Source organism: Lagopus leucura, unplaced genomic scaffold, assembly GCF_019238085.1.
Source record: "Lagopus leucura isolate 7727_CA_CO unplaced genomic scaffold, USGS_WTPT01 146-0_obj-0_obj, whole genome shotgun sequence".
In the NCBI taxonomy this organism is placed as follows: Eukaryota; Metazoa; Chordata; class Aves; order Galliformes; family Phasianidae; genus Lagopus; species Lagopus leucura.
The window spans coordinates 1-13,040 of NW_024966446.1; the positions used below are offsets into that span (position 1 = coordinate 1).

A 13,040-nucleotide genomic window follows, 5' to 3' on the forward strand; every position below is an offset into this window, starting at 1 on the left:
GCCCCTTGTCTGCCTTTATTTGCCCCTTGTCTGCCTTTATTTGCCCCATGTCTGCCTTTATTTGCCCCTTGTCTGCCTTTATTTGCCCCTTGTCTGCCTTTATTTGCCCCTTGTCTGCCTTTATTTGCCCCATGTCTGCCTTTATTTGCCCCTTGTCTGCCTTTATTTGCCCCTTGTCTGCCTTTATTTGCCCCTTGTCTGCCTTTATTTGCCCCATGTCTGCCTTTATTTGCCCCTTGTCTGCCTTTATTTGCCCCTTGTCTGCCTTTATTTGCCCCGTGTCTGCCTTTATTTGCCCCAGAGCACCTTCTATTCTAAAAGCCCACCGCCAGCACCCACTGCTTTGTTGGGGTTTCCTTTCCCTGCACCACATGTTTGGCCCAGTCTCTCCTCCCTGCAAGATGCATTTATTCATCAGCTTTAATCTCCTGGTGGTGTGCATTTATTGGGCTTTCCTCTTGCCATGCCATGCATTTGTCAGGGTTTGCTCTTCCCGTGACATATATTTATTGGGGTTTGCTCTCATCTGTCAAGATCTCTCTCTCCATGCCATGCATTGATTGGGGTTTGCTCTCCATGACACACAGCTATCGAGGTTTCCTCCCTTAATGCCACGTACTTATTGGAGTTACTGCTCAAAACCGTTCTTTTATCAGGGCTTGCTCTCAATGCCATGCATTTATTAGGGTTTCCTCTCTCAATGCCATGTGTTTATTGGGGTTGCCACTCAAAGCCATGCATTTATTAAGGTTTCCTCTTGACGACATGCATTTATTGGACTTGCTTCCTCCATGCCATGCATGTATTGTGCTCTTTCCATGCATTTATCTGGGTTTCTTTTCTCAATACCATCCGTGCATTCGTTGGGGCTTGCTCTTGATTACGTGCAATTATTGGGGTTTCCTCTCGCCATGCCATGAATCCACCTGGCTTTGCTCTCCATGCCCTGCATCTCTGGATGTTTCCCCCTTCCTCTCCGCGCAGTGGCTGAAGGCTGACGAGGTGGAGAAGGGCAGCAGTGGCACTGCCATCCGCATCGAGAACCCCAACCAGTTTGTGCCCCTCTACACCGACCCTCAGGAGGTGCTGGAGATGAGGAACAAGGTGCGTTGCCATCCGGGTGACCCTGGATGCGGGGTCCCAAGGGTCCCAAGGACAACGGGTCCACGTTTTCCCATCCTCTCTCTGCATCTCTCTTGTAGATCCGTGAGCAGAACCGCCAGGACGTCAAGTCTGCAGGGCCGCAGTCCCAGCTGCTGGCCAGTGTGATCGCCGAGACGAGCCGCAGCCCCGTACGTCCCCCGTGTCCCCAAGTCCCCATTCCTCCTCGTGCCAGGGGGTGACGCTGCTATTTGGGGGGGGGGGGTTCAGTCCACAGAAAGCCATTTGGGGGATGCCGAGACCAAAAACCCATCCCAAGAGGAGGTCCCAGCTGAGCCGGAGCCCCCGAACCCCTTCAGCCAGCTCACGGACCAGGAGCTGGAGGAGTACAAGCGGGAGGTGGAAAGGAAGAAGCTGGGGCTGCACGGTACGAGCTGGGGGGACCGTGTGCATCCCAGAGCCCCATTATGGGGTCTGTAGCCATCTGTCTGTCTGCAGGAGACAAGGAGGAAGAGGAGACCCAGGCATCCCCCCCAAAATCACCACCGGGGTCTCCAAAATCCCCCAACAAAAGCGCAGCCCCAGAGGGTCTGGAGGGTGAGTGGGGTGTGGGCGGAGAGGGCTGAAGAGCAAAACCCCTGTGGAAAACGTGGGTAAACATCAGCAGTGCCTTCGTGCTGCCCCACAGCAGTGGGGATGCACGGTAGCCCCATACCTGCCGCCTCCCCTTAAGGTCCATGCAGGATTTTGGTACTCACCAGGGGGGCTCCCGGCGTCGTTGCCCACACATCGCATGCACTTGTCATATGCAACCTGCACGGGCCGGGGCACGGGGGGGGCGACGGTGGGGGCTGCTGGCTGTCTCATCGTGTCTCATGGTGTCCGTCTGTCTGTCTGTCTCCACAACGTCTTCCTTTCTCTTTCCTCCATGTGTCGCTTTCACCCCAGGAGTTCCCCCTGACTCTGAATGCTTATCACTGTAGTAAGTACGGAGGGGCCGGGCTCCAGCAGCCCGCTCAGCGCCTGCAGCAGGACGTGCCTTGGGTTGCCTTGCTGGTGTTGCCCGCTTTGTTCCATTGCTGAGGCCGGGATGTGGGGCTCTGCCCCATGTTCCATCCTGTGGGGAGGGGAAAGGCTCAGGGAAGCGGTGCGTCGCGTCCCGGCGCGCTGTGCTGCGCTTACAGGGTTGGATCCTGCTCCTGCCCGGGGTGACACGGGGAGGGTGATGCCGGCTGGCGGCCCCGCGGCGCTCACCTCTCCCTCTCCCTTTGTCAAGGTGACAAGAAGGTGGAGGATGGCCAAGCTCCGGCCGATTCCTCCGCCGAGAAGGAGCCGCCTGCGGTGGTCAATGGGAAGGATGAGGAGCAGAGCACGGAGGAGAGCAAAGGGGGGGACCAGACGAGCACCCCGGCCAACCCAGAGCAGGATGCCCCCAAGGAGAAGAGCGAGATGCTGACCAGCACCCCCGTCTCCCCCGAAGGCTCACCCTCCAAATCACCCTCCAAGAAGAAGAAGAAATTCCGGACCCCGTCCTTCCTGAAAAAGGGCAAAAAGAAGGAAAAGATCGAATCTTGAGCCTCTCCCCCCTCCCCCCGTGGCTTTGGCCGAGCGTCTTTCCAGACGGATGCGTCTGCGCCGTGCGTCTGGCCGTGGCGCAGCCAAAAACCCTGGAGGTGAACAATCCGGGAGCCCTCGGCACGAGGCACCAAGTCCCCCCCGTCACCCGCTTCGGAGGTGGCCGCTGAGCTTACCGAGAGATTTTGGCCCCTGTCTGCTGCTTGGGGAAATACCCACCGCCACGTCCCCGCTCCCACCAGCGCTCCCCCGTCTCTCCCAGGCACCCACGTGGCCTCTGAGGTTTGTTTATCCCACCCGCTGCTTGCAGAGCCCTCGTGCAACGCGGAGGCACAGCCCGGATGCGCTTGGTTTTGAGAAAGAAACAGGTGTGCTGTCGTCGCTGGTTTTGGGTCTTTGACCCAAACCATTTTGTTTCACGCTCTGCTGGAATGGCGCTGGCTTCGCCCCTGGCATCTCTTTGCCAGGGTGATGGGATGGAGCCCAACACCGGAGGATTGCTCTCCCCGAAGGAGAGCACCTGGGACACTTTCCTTCTCGGATCGCAATCTTACCCCAAGGCTGTGAGCCACCTCGGTCCCCTTCTCCTGGTGCCACACTCACACGTTTGCTGCTTGGTGGAGAGCAGCAGGGTTTCTGCACCGCACCTGAGAACACAGAAGACGAGGAGCCTCGGGGCAGAGTCACGTAAAACTGAGCAAACTTCACTCACTAAGTGCTACTTTGGGATGAACACACGCTGCCAATTCACTTCAGTAGGAGGCACTGCCCTGGTCCCCCCACACCACGTCGATGAGTGCCTGTACACGTAAAGAGCACGAGAGCCCCGAGGCCGAACCGCTGCTCAGCCCAGCTCTGGACTCCTGAGCACACGCACAGATCCTCCCCATCCTTCCCCCAGCCTCACCTCCCCATGCCCAGCCATGCAACCCAAAGGGAAGAAGAAAAAGCAGCTCTGAAGCCTGGAAAAGTCTGGTGGCTTTTTTTGGGGTGTGGGAGTCATTTAAGGTCGAATGCAGGGCTGCTGCAGGCAGGAGATGGAGAGGAGGAAATGCGTAAGATAGGGTTGGTTTTCTTTATGGGGCTGCAGTTTGGGGTGGGCCAAGCAACTTCTAAAGGGGAGAGTAAAAATAAATTGCAAAACCACAACCCCAGCAGGAATGTCCTCCCCCAGCACTGAGGTTTTGCAGCCTGAGAATCTTTGCTGTGCCCCCGTGTCCTCGCTGGCATTCTGCTAGAGGCTGCAGTGTGGATTAAGTTGGAGGGAACCTTGCAGGCTGCCCGGTTCCACACCTTGCCCTCAGCCTGTCCATCTCCAGGATGGGGCACTTCCAGCTCTGGGCAGCATTGCCTCACTACCTTCTGAGTAAAGAATCTCCTGCTGCCTAAATCTAATCTCAATCTCCCATCTTCTAGCTCGAAGCCATTCCCCCTTGCCCTGCTGCCATCAGAAAGTCCTGCTGATGAGCAGCCTTTAAGCGCTGGAGAGCTACAGTGAGGTTTCCCTTCGGCTGCCCTCAGCCTTTCTTCCCAGGGTTCACCCGCTGCTCTCCTCTCGTTTTCCCTTGCTGCTTTTTCTCCTCTCCTGGGCCCCACCGTGGCCCTCAGCACCCCTGAACCCCAACCACCCCACGGTGGGTTTTTGGCTCCCATTTCCAGGGCTGTGGCTGGAATGGAGGCATCCCAGCCAAAGCGCAGGGCTGGGAGTGGAGGATGAAGCAAAGAAAAGGCTTTGGGGCACCATCACAGCACTGAAGGATGCCTGAAGGCCCCGTGGCGGTTGGTGGCCGCGGGGTTGGGCTGCAGGTCGGTGCTGGGAGCGCTGTGTAACGCCTGCCTGTACATAAATAAACCCCGTGTTCGGCCTCCGTGCGCTCAGAGTCCATGGAGGGATGCGGTGGGGTGGGCTGGGGTTGGGGGTATGGCTCCGTGTGATGGTGCTGGCGGACCCCAGCCTCGCAGCGGGCCCAGCCCCGAGCCATTCTCGCTTCTGGAGGCCGAGAGGGGCTGCCCGGGGCGGGGCACTGCGCGGTTTCCCCCCTCCCGGAACGTTTTGGTGGTGGAACCAAAGCGCTGCGGCGCTGTTTCTGGACGGAACGTGGAGAGAACGGAGCGGAGCGCCGGAAGTGGGGGGGGCTGCGGACGGAAGTGGGGTGAAGGGGCGGTGCCATGGGACGCAGCCGGTCCCGCTCGCCGCCGCGGCGCGGTGAGGAAACGGGAGGGAGCGGAGCGGGACGGGGGAGCGGGACGGGGGTCCGGATCCGGGGTTGGGGGCCTGAGGGCGGCCAGGAACAGGGGAAGGGAATCCCGGGAGGGCTGCGGGACAGCGGGGCCCGGGGATGTGCCCGAGGCCTTCCCGGAGGGACGAAAATGAGGGGGCAGCGGGGCCCTGCTCCCTACTTTTCCTTTTCCTTCCCCTTCCTCCTCTCCCACCTCCCCCCCCTCCCCGCTTCCCCCTCCCCCCTTCCCTCTCCGCCGCTCACCGCACTCTGCTCCTCTCCCGCCCCACTTCCCGCAGACCGCCGACGCTCGCGATCTGCTTCGCGGGATCGGGAGAGGAGGCGAAGGGAACGGACGCGATCCCGGGACAGGGACAGGAGGAGGACCCGCTCTCGCTCCCCGCACCGGCGGCGATCCAGGTGAGGCTCTCGGTGCCGGCAGGACCTCCCGCCGCTCCCTTTAGCAGCCGGCCCGCAATGCTGCGGTTCCCGCGAGGCTGAACCGTGCGTGCCGGCCGTTGCCAGGTCCCCCCGGAGGCACCGCTCCAGCTCCTCCTCCCCTCTGCGGCTGAAGGAGAGACGAGATGAGGAGAAGAAGGAGAGCAAAGACACCAAAGGCAAAGAGCGGCAGATCACGGGTGAGGCTCCGCCCCGGCGCTTTTCTCATGTTAATTCGTGCTGGAGTTCTTGGTACAACCAGCACGGAGGGCTCCGTGGGACTTTATTAAAGTCGGAACGCCGCCGGTTGTGTGAGGTGAACCCTTCTGTTTCGTTGCCTTTTCAGAGGAAGATTTGCAAGGCAAGACGGAAGAGGAAATAGAGATGATGAAGATGATGGGCTTTGCCTCTTTTGACACAACAAAAGTGAGTGTGCTGGGGTCGAGGCTGGCTTTCCTTACCCTGCAGGGCTGTGACAGGCAGTGCTTGGACGCCTCTTTGCCCAAGTGGTCCAGCAGGGTTGGTTATACCCCCAAAACTTATTCCTCTGCTTCCAGTCACCCATTCGGTGTGGGGGTTCTCCTTCACACATAGGGCGGTGAGGCACTAAAACACAAAGAGGCTGTGGATGCCTCAGCCCTGCAGGCATTCGAGGCCAGGCTGGATGCGGCTCTGGGCTGCTGGTTGGCGACCTGCACACAGCAGGGGGTTGGAACTGGATGAGCATTGCAATCCTTTGCAACCCAGGGCGTCCTGTGATTCATGGCCCAGAGCTGTGGCACTGCTGAGTTCTTTGCTCTGCTTGGTGTCTCCATGGATGCAGGCAGCTCTTGGTGCTGCACACAACTCTGGACTGATTTTTCTCCTCTTTCAGGGCAAGAAAGTGGATGGTGCTGCAAACGCATACGCCATCAACGTGTCCCAGAAGAGGAAATACAGGTTTGTGCTGTGGAGGTTGCACAGAACTCACTTGCTTTCCTGTGATAAAACAACGCTGTTGGGGACGGAAGGCATTTCAGAGGAAACTGAATGGCCAGGCTGCTGTCTGTGGGCACAGCGAGGTGCTGATCCGTTCCTTTTCCTCTCCCTGCAGGCAGTACATGAACAGAAAAGGAGGATTCAACAGGCCGTTGGATTTCATTGCTTGATGCTGCAGGGAGTGGGGAGCATCGCTGCCTTCCTCACGTGCTGCTGGCTCAGAGATGGGAGAGAACTCCATCATTAAAGTGAATTTGGGGTGATTTAGAGCAGGTCCGGGTGCACTCGCTCTGCCCTGCACCAAGGGAGGGCGAGGTGAAGCTCGTTGATCACCCAGCTCCGTTCGTCCCTTGCCAGGATTTCCTGCTGGTTGTATTTTTCCTGTTGTGTTGTTGTTTTTCAGTGGCTCAATGTTGTCTAATTAAAAACCTGTATATATTTTTCCATTTTGTTTCTCCCTCCACCCCCCCTGTTTGTCTGTGATTACTTCACTCAGGAATAAAGTCAGCGAGAAGAGGCTGCTGGAAGCCACCCAGCAGCTGTTTCCCCAGCTCAGCATTTGGGATTTGAGCCCAACAGCCTCAGTTTTTGCTTCTCCTTTGTGCATTCATTGGATCACCTCAGCTCAGGCAGGGATTCCCACTGGGCGGCTCTGCTCCGTGCGCTGCTGGGTGAGGATTTCACGCAGCCCCAGGAGGTGGCAGCACGGCCCTGCGGTCAAAAGCGCTTTCGTTCCCAGCTCGGGCAGCAGATAAACGTTACACCGATGCTTTCAGAACACGACGTGCAGATCCAAGCTTGGAGCTGAGCCTTTTGCAATGACGGTTCTGTAGGATTTTTTTTCTTCCTACCTTTTTTGAAGCTTCAGCTTGCCAAAACCGAGCCTCGTCCCCAATTAGGCAGCCCTGTGTCTCTGCTGGGTGACAGTGACACAGCCCTGCTGTCAGTGTGACACTGCCTCATTGGTGCCAGGTCATCCCTGCGGCACGCCTGGCGCCCCACGATAAGGCCCTGCTGCCACACAGGGATTCCCAACCCCCATCACTTTGTTGGCTTTCTCTCCCTTCTAATTAAAACTGGCTGCAGGTCCAAAAATGAGATGAAACCCCCTCCCTCCCCCCCCATTTTTTTTTTTGGTCTCACATAGGCTGCTTTCAGGAAGCTCGCAGCCAGCTGGGAGCAGCTCACCCCCAATCCCACCCTATTTTCCCCTATTTTCCCCTATTTTCCCCTATTTCCTATTTTCACCACACCAGTGTTTTGCTGTTGAAGGTATTTGTTTTCAAGGGTGAGGTTGGGGCGCTGTGCCCCCCTTTTGGGGCGCCCCCCCCCCCCCCCCCCCCCCCCCCCCCGGGTGGGGGGGGGGGGGTGCGGTGGCCGAGGTGGGTGAGTCACCACAGGGCAGGGTTGGGTTTCGGGGTGTGGGGAGGAAATGATGCTGAGCTGCCCCCTTCCCCCCCCCCTCCCCAAATTCATCCCACTGGGGCAAAAGCGCTGCTTGGGGGGTGGTTCCCTGCTGCTGGGGTGCTCTGGGATGAAGGGGCAGCAGCTTTGGGTGCTCGAGGGGCCCCTGCTGGTGTTGAGGGGGGGGGGGGCTACTTATAGGGACTTTCTGCTTCTCAGGGGGGCTCCAGGGGTCTCTGCTTATTGGAGGAGGGGAGGAACGTCCTCCCTTGTGGCCTCGGGCGCTGTTTTTTTGGGGGGGTCTCAAGGAGGTTCCTGCACCTGTGCTCGGGGGTCCCAGCTCGGGAAGGCTCGTAGCTTTTTAAGGGAGATCTGCCCGTAGGGAAGAGCGCCGGGAGGCTCCAGCTCCTTACGGGGTCTCCAGCCCTGCGGGGGTCCCTAAACCTGGCGGGGGTCGGGGGGTCCCCGCCCGCTCCCCATCAGCCCCACGTTGACACCCGGCGCCGGAGCCACGCCCCATCGTCCGCTCCTCGCCCTCCCATTGGCTGCAGGAGGCAGGAAGTGAGTCAGCCCCGTGGGCGGAGCCTTCCGGCTCACCCAATCACAGCTAGTCCACCCAGAGGGCCAGTCTGATCGTCGACGGCGGGTGGGGGCGGGGCTTTCCTCGGGGCCGAACCAATCGCGGAAGGGCGTGTCTGCCAACTGTCCAATCGCGAAAACCGACGGGGGGGCGGCACCCAATGAGAGGCGGCGGTGGGCGGGGCTGACGGAGCGGCCGGGCGAGGCGCTCACCCCAGAGCGGCCCGGCCCGGCCCCGCAGCGCGGCGATGGCGGCGGTCGGTGACGACGGGTCCGGAGTCGGGTCCAGCATCGGGCTGCTCCTGGAGGCGGCCGAATACCTGGAGCGGCGGGAACGAGGTACCGGCATCCCGCTGTGCCCCTTTTGGGACCTCCCGGTTCCTCCCGGCGCTGCCCGTTCCCGTTGTGTCCCCACAGAAGCCGAACACGGCTACGCCTCGCTGCTGCCCGGAGCTGGACGAGCCCGCAGGGAGAGCCCGAGGCGCCGCGGGAAGGGCCGGAGGAACGGCGGGGGCGGCAGGTACCGGGAGGGAGGAGGGAGGACCCATAGGATCCCATAGGTACCCTTAGGAACCCATAGAAACCTCATAAGGACCCATAGGGACCCATAGGGATGCATCGGGATCCATAGGTACCCATAGGACCCCATAGGAACCTCATAGGGACCCATAGGAACCCATAGGGACCCATAGGAACCCCATAGAAACTCATATGAATTCATCGGGACCCATAGGTACCCGTAGGAACCTGTAGGAACCCATAGGAACTCCATAGGGACCCATAGGAACCCCATAGGAACTCATAGGGATGCATCAGGACTTACAGAAACCCATAGGGACACATAGGAACCCACAGGGACTCATAAGAACTCATAGGGACCCACAGGGACCTGTAGGAACCCGTAGGGACCCTGCTGTCAGCCGGGAGTCAGCAGCTGTCATGGGGCACTGGGCTGATCTGGGGATGTGGAGGGCTCTGCTTGCGTCCAGAAACTGGGATCTGTTGGGGCTTGTTGGAATCCCACTGCTATGGGGGGCTGGGAGGGCTGGGGGCTTTTGGGGGCCTGTGGGAGCTCTGGGGACAGTGCAGTCAGCTGGGGGTCAGCAGCTGTCATAGGGTGCCAGGTGGGGTGGGGGATGTGGAGGGCTCTGTTGTCACTGGGGTCTGTTGCAGGGGGTCTGGCTGCACTGGGGGCACTGGGGATGCTGCTGGAACCTGGTGGTCAGGGCCTAACAGAAGGCTCCAGGCTGATTTGAGGGTGTGGGGGGACCTGCTTGCACCCAGAGACCATGATTTGTTGGGATCCTGCGGTCATAGTGGGGCTGGGGGGACTGGGGAACATAGGGGGGACCTTTAGGGGCTCTGGGGTCACCGCTGTCAGCCGGTGGTCAGCAGCTGTCATGGGGCACCAGGCTGATCTGGGGATGTGGAGGACACTGCCTGCATCCAGAGTTTGGGATCTGTTGGGGCTTATTGGAATCCCACTGCCATGGCCACCCGCGGACGCGGGTCGCCGGGGGGGGGGACTTTGGGGTCACCGCTGTCAGCGGGGGATCAGGAGCGGTCATGGGGTGCCAGGTGGGGTGGGGGATGTGGAGGGCCCTGCTGTCACCGAGGTCTATTGGGATCCCTGTTGCTGGGGGTCTGGCAGCACTGGGGGCACTGGGGATGCTGGTAGCACCCGTCAATTCAACAGAAGGCTCCAGGCTGATCTGGGCGCATGGGGGGACACCCAGAGATTGGGGTCAGGGTCTGTTGGTGTCCCTGTCCTGGGGGTCTGGCAGCTCTGGGGATGATTGGTACCTGTCCCTGAACCTGGAGACGCTGCTGTCATTGGATGCTCAGAGTCTATTGGGATTCCAAGTCACACAGCACACAGTGGGGTTCGGGGCTGTGGTGGGGACCCTTGGGGACACAGGAGGTGCTGCTGTCACCTGGTGATCACAGGTGGGGTGGGGGGGGGGGGGACTGGAGGAGACACAGCTGGCTTTGAGGGATTGTAGTTTGCTGGGCTGCCCCATTGTGGGATGTCTGGTAGAACTGTGGGCCGTGGGGCACCCATGAGGGCATTGCTGTCACCACCAGCACTCCACAGAGCTGCGCGGTGGCTCTGCACCCCCTGCCACCCCTCCACACCCCGGGCAGGGGGTGGGCATCCTGGGGACGTCCTCTGTTGGGGACTGAAGGTGCCATCAGACGACGTGGCAGAGCAGGATGCCGATTTGGGGCTTTGTTTTGGGGATGTTCCCTTGGCGTGGTGCATGGCGCCCAGGTTCCGTTTGAGGGCTCTCAAAGTGGCGGATGAGATTAAGATCCTTTGTTTGGGGAGGAGCGCTCTTGCCCTGAAATGTCACTCGTGGCAAATCGCTGCCACTCCTCCCAGCTCCTTCCTGCTGTTTGCTCAGGGAGGAGCAGCTCTGCCATCTCAGGGGCATGGCACTGCGTCCTGCTCCGGCGTGGGGGACGGGTGACCTTCGCCAGCTGTGACAGCAGGATGTCCCCATCCTGACCGCAGTCAGTGAGCGCTCCGAGGTCCCTTTCTGGGAAGACGTGGGCCTTCATTCCTCACTAAGCGTTGCTCACAATGGGAGCAGCAGGACTTGTGCTTCAGAGCTGCTCACGTACCTCGGAGACGCGGTGGAGCTGTGCATGGGGTTGGCGTTAGGATGAGGAGAGCTTCCCCTTCCTGCGCGGTGCTGCTGAGCGGTGGTTGGGCCCCTTTGCTTCCTCCTCTCCCTTACAACCACTCATCCAGGGAGTGTGTGTGTGTGTGTTGGGTGCTACTGCCTGTGCTGTTGGTGTTGCTTTGTGCTCCCCTGTGCTGCTGCTCCCCTTTCCAGCAGCGAGCCCCTTCCCATCCAGACCACCTCAGTTGGGTTTCCAGTCCCTGGCGCTGCCATCTCGCTGGGTTCCTCTCCCTGCCCGCCTCTCTGCCACCACATTTGTCATCCTGGGTGCGGTGACCCCTCTGCAGGGACCCCTGCTGTCCACCACCCTCCTGGAGACAAGCATTTCACAAAGTGCTCTTTCTATTTCAGGTCAACGCACAATGAGATGGAAAAGAACAGGTGAGAATGGGCTGGGATGCACGTGGAATCTCTTTTCCGTTGCGCATCAGGGCTGCCCCACACCTATTCCAGGAGCGCTGCTTGGTGTGTGTGTGCTGCAGCTCTGTATGCTCAGCCCACCTGGGGCAGGCAGCTGGAATTGTCCTGTGGCTTTTTCACGCTCCAGGGGCAGGTTTAAATCTCACGTCTCCCCCCCGGTGAGCTGCTGGGGTGCATCCGAGTGGTTCCTCATTCCCCTGTGTGGGCACCAAGCTGGGTGTGAGCAGCTGTCCCTCTCTGGGGACACCACCTTTGTGGTAGCTTCTCATCCCCAGTGCGTGCATCTGGGCTGGCTGCTCACCTCCCACGTGTGGACGGATCTCTTGCAGGTCGGCGCAGCCCCAGCTGATGGAAAACAACGTCTGTGAGGGCTCAGCTTTGGTTGGGTTTGACCCCAGCAGCACGAGCGCGTGTTTTGTTGGCGCTGTCACGCAGGAGGCACTCAGTGCAGGCAAATGCCTGTTTATTTGCGTGTGGAACGAGATAGGCAGGTCATTGCAACATCCCCATCTGCCTCGAGTGTGTCAGTGGGGTACGGCACAGGCGGTGTTGCAATGGGAACAGAACCGGAATATTGGGGCTGGGGAGCTGAGCACGGGGCGTCCTGCGCTGCCATTCGTGCAGGTGGGAGCGTGGAGCGCTGCCAGTTGTTGGTTTCTGACCCAACAGAAGCTCGAGGGGCGCGCTGGCTTTGCAGCCCCGTGCTGGATGTAGCAGGAGCAGTTTTATTTTGCTGTCCCTCCATGGACATGGAGGCGAAGATGCCGTGTGATGTTGGGGTTTGCTGAGAGCTCCGATGGTTTTCTTCCAGGCGTGCCCACCTGCGGCTGTGTCTGGAGAAGCTGAAGGTGCTGGTGCCGCTCGGCCCCGAATCCAGCAAGCACACGACGCTGAGTTTACTCATGAAAGCCAAATTGCACATCAAGGTGAGTCTGATGGCGCCAAAAGTCCCTGGAGAGCAGAGGGCTTGGAGAAAGCTGCTCGTGCAGAGCATCCCGAAAGCCCTCAGCATTGCTCCTGCTTGATGGGCACCGTGTGGCCTCCTGGTGCGTCGGCTGCTTTACGGTTTGCTCTTTACACTGTGACTCTCACCGAGCACATTTGGTTTTATGAAGCAGCAGAGAACCATGGGCAGCACGGCGGGACACCAGTGCCTTATCAAAGCCTGGAAATAGAAAAAAGAAATAGAAAAAAGCACTGCACAGGAACTGTTCAGAGGAGGGAGCGTTGTTGGTGTGCCAGCTGTCTGCCATGGCGTTGCATCAGCAGCAGTCTGGCTCTGAAAGGGACTGGGAGACTTGGGCAGCCTGATCTGGTGGGCGGTGGGCAGCCCATGGCATGGGTTGGGGCTAGAGGGGCTTGGAAGGCCCTTCCAACCAGCTGTGGTGTGAGGCCATGACTCTGATCTTTAAGGTCCCTTCCAGCCCAACCATTCTAGAGTTCCATGGTTCTGTGACCTTTAAGGACCCTTACAACCCAACCCTGGTGTGATTCCATGATTCAAGAACACTTCCAACTCAACCACTTTATAATTTTATGGTTCTGTGACCTTTAAGAACCCTTCCAACCCAAGCATTCTATAATTCTATAGTTCTGTGACCTTTAGGAATCCCTCAAACACAACCATGCCGTGATTCCA

At 59.4% G+C, this 13,040-nt stretch overlaps 3 protein-coding genes and 1 long non-coding RNA gene across 7 annotated transcripts; 3 read left to right on the forward strand and 1 right to left on the reverse strand.

The window, feature by feature from the left end:
• Window positions 1-6: 6 nt before the first annotated feature.
• On the reverse strand, window positions 7-2,641 carry LOC122192588. The gene is made up of 3 exons (XR_006182642.1): window positions 2,356-2,641; window positions 1,860-2,218; window positions 7-1,739 (listed from the first exon to the last, which is right to left on the reverse strand). It is a non-coding gene; the product is annotated as an uncharacterized LOC122192588 (long non-coding RNA).
• Window positions 7-3,646, forward strand: LOC122192587 (beta-adducin-like). 2 transcript variants are annotated; one of them, XM_042893185.1, is made up of 5 exons: window positions 7-1,104; window positions 1,203-1,292; window positions 1,372-1,528; window positions 1,600-1,698; window positions 2,378-3,646. In XM_042893185.1, the coding sequence occupies exons 1-5, from the start codon at window positions 706-708 to the stop codon at window positions 2,674-2,676; spliced, it is 1,044 nt and encodes a 347-aa protein (XP_042749119.1). In that variant the 5' UTR covers window positions 7-705; the 3' UTR covers window positions 2,677-3,646. The 2 variants fall into 2 exon arrangements, with proteins under 2 accessions (XP_042749119.1, XP_042749120.1); XM_042893186.1 differs by lacking the exon at window positions 1,600-1,698.
• A 1,188-nt stretch (window positions 3,647-4,834) lies between these two features.
• SNRNP27 (small nuclear ribonucleoprotein U4/U6.U5 subunit 27) lies at window positions 4,835-6,755 on the forward strand. 2 transcript variants are annotated; one of them, XM_042893184.1, is made up of 6 exons: window positions 4,835-4,882; window positions 5,195-5,315; window positions 5,421-5,533; window positions 5,680-5,759; window positions 6,208-6,272; window positions 6,427-6,755. In XM_042893184.1, exons 1-6 carry the CDS (start codon window positions 4,846-4,848, stop codon window positions 6,479-6,481), a joined length of 471 nt encoding a protein of 156 aa, XP_042749118.1. In that variant the 5' UTR covers window positions 4,835-4,845; the 3' UTR covers window positions 6,482-6,755. The 2 variants fall into 2 exon arrangements, with proteins under 2 accessions (XP_042749118.1, XP_042749117.1); XM_042893183.1 differs by lacking the exon at window positions 4,835-4,882 and having other exon boundaries at window positions 5,032-5,315.
• A 1,773-nt stretch (window positions 6,756-8,528) lies between these two features.
• LOC122192585 (max dimerization protein 1-like) lies at window positions 8,529-12,449 on the forward strand. 2 transcript variants are annotated; one of them, XM_042893182.1, is made up of 4 exons: window positions 8,529-8,633; window positions 8,712-8,814; window positions 11,333-11,362; window positions 12,213-12,449. In XM_042893182.1, the coding sequence occupies exons 1-4, from the start codon at window positions 8,543-8,545 to the stop codon at window positions 12,424-12,426; spliced, it is 438 nt and encodes a 145-aa protein (XP_042749116.1). In that variant the 5' UTR covers window positions 8,529-8,542; the 3' UTR covers window positions 12,427-12,449. The 2 variants fall into 2 exon arrangements, with proteins under 2 accessions (XP_042749116.1, XP_042749115.1); XM_042893181.1 differs by having other exon boundaries at window positions 8,529-8,814.
• Window positions 12,450-13,040: the final 591 nt, after the last annotated feature.

What these genes read in the sequence shown, in the direction of transcription:
- LOC122192587 (XM_042893185.1), top strand. Translation starts at nt 706, where the DNA reads ATGTGTTTATTGGGGTTGCCACTCAAAGCCATGCATTTATTAAGGTTT. An exon ending in TGCTGGAGATGAGGAACAAG is followed by an intron (nt 1,105 to 1,202) that starts GTGCGTTGCCAT and finishes TCTCTCTTGTAG; the next exon opens with ATCCGTGAGCAGAACCGCCA. An exon ending in AGCCCCAGAGGGTCTGGAGG is followed by an intron (nt 1,699 to 2,377) that starts GTGAGTGGGGTG and finishes CCCTTTGTCAAG; the next exon opens with GTGACAAGAAGGTGGAGGAT.
- SNRNP27 (XM_042893183.1), top strand. Translation starts at nt 5,047, where the DNA reads ATGAGGGGGCAGCGGGGCCCTGCTCCCTACTTTTCCTTTTCCTTCCCC. An exon ending in CCGCACCGGCGGCGATCCAG is followed by an intron (nt 5,316 to 5,420) that starts GTGAGGCTCTCG and finishes GGCCGTTGCCAG; the next exon opens with GTCCCCCCGGAGGCACCGCT. An exon ending in TCCCAGAAGAGGAAATACAG is followed by an intron (nt 6,273 to 6,426) that starts GTTTGTGCTGTG and finishes CTCTCCCTGCAG; the next exon opens with GCAGTACATGAACAGAAAAG.
- LOC122192585 (XM_042893181.1), top strand. Translation starts at nt 8,543, where the DNA reads ATGGCGGCGGTCGGTGACGACGGGTCCGGAGTCGGGTCCAGCATCGGG. An exon ending in AGGAACGGCGGGGGCGGCAG is followed by an intron (nt 8,815 to 11,332) that starts GTACCGGGAGGG and finishes TTTCTATTTCAG; the next exon opens with GTCAACGCACAATGAGATGG. An exon ending in AATGAGATGGAAAAGAACAG is followed by an intron (nt 11,363 to 12,212) that starts GTGAGAATGGGC and finishes GTTTTCTTCCAG; the next exon opens with GCGTGCCCACCTGCGGCTGT.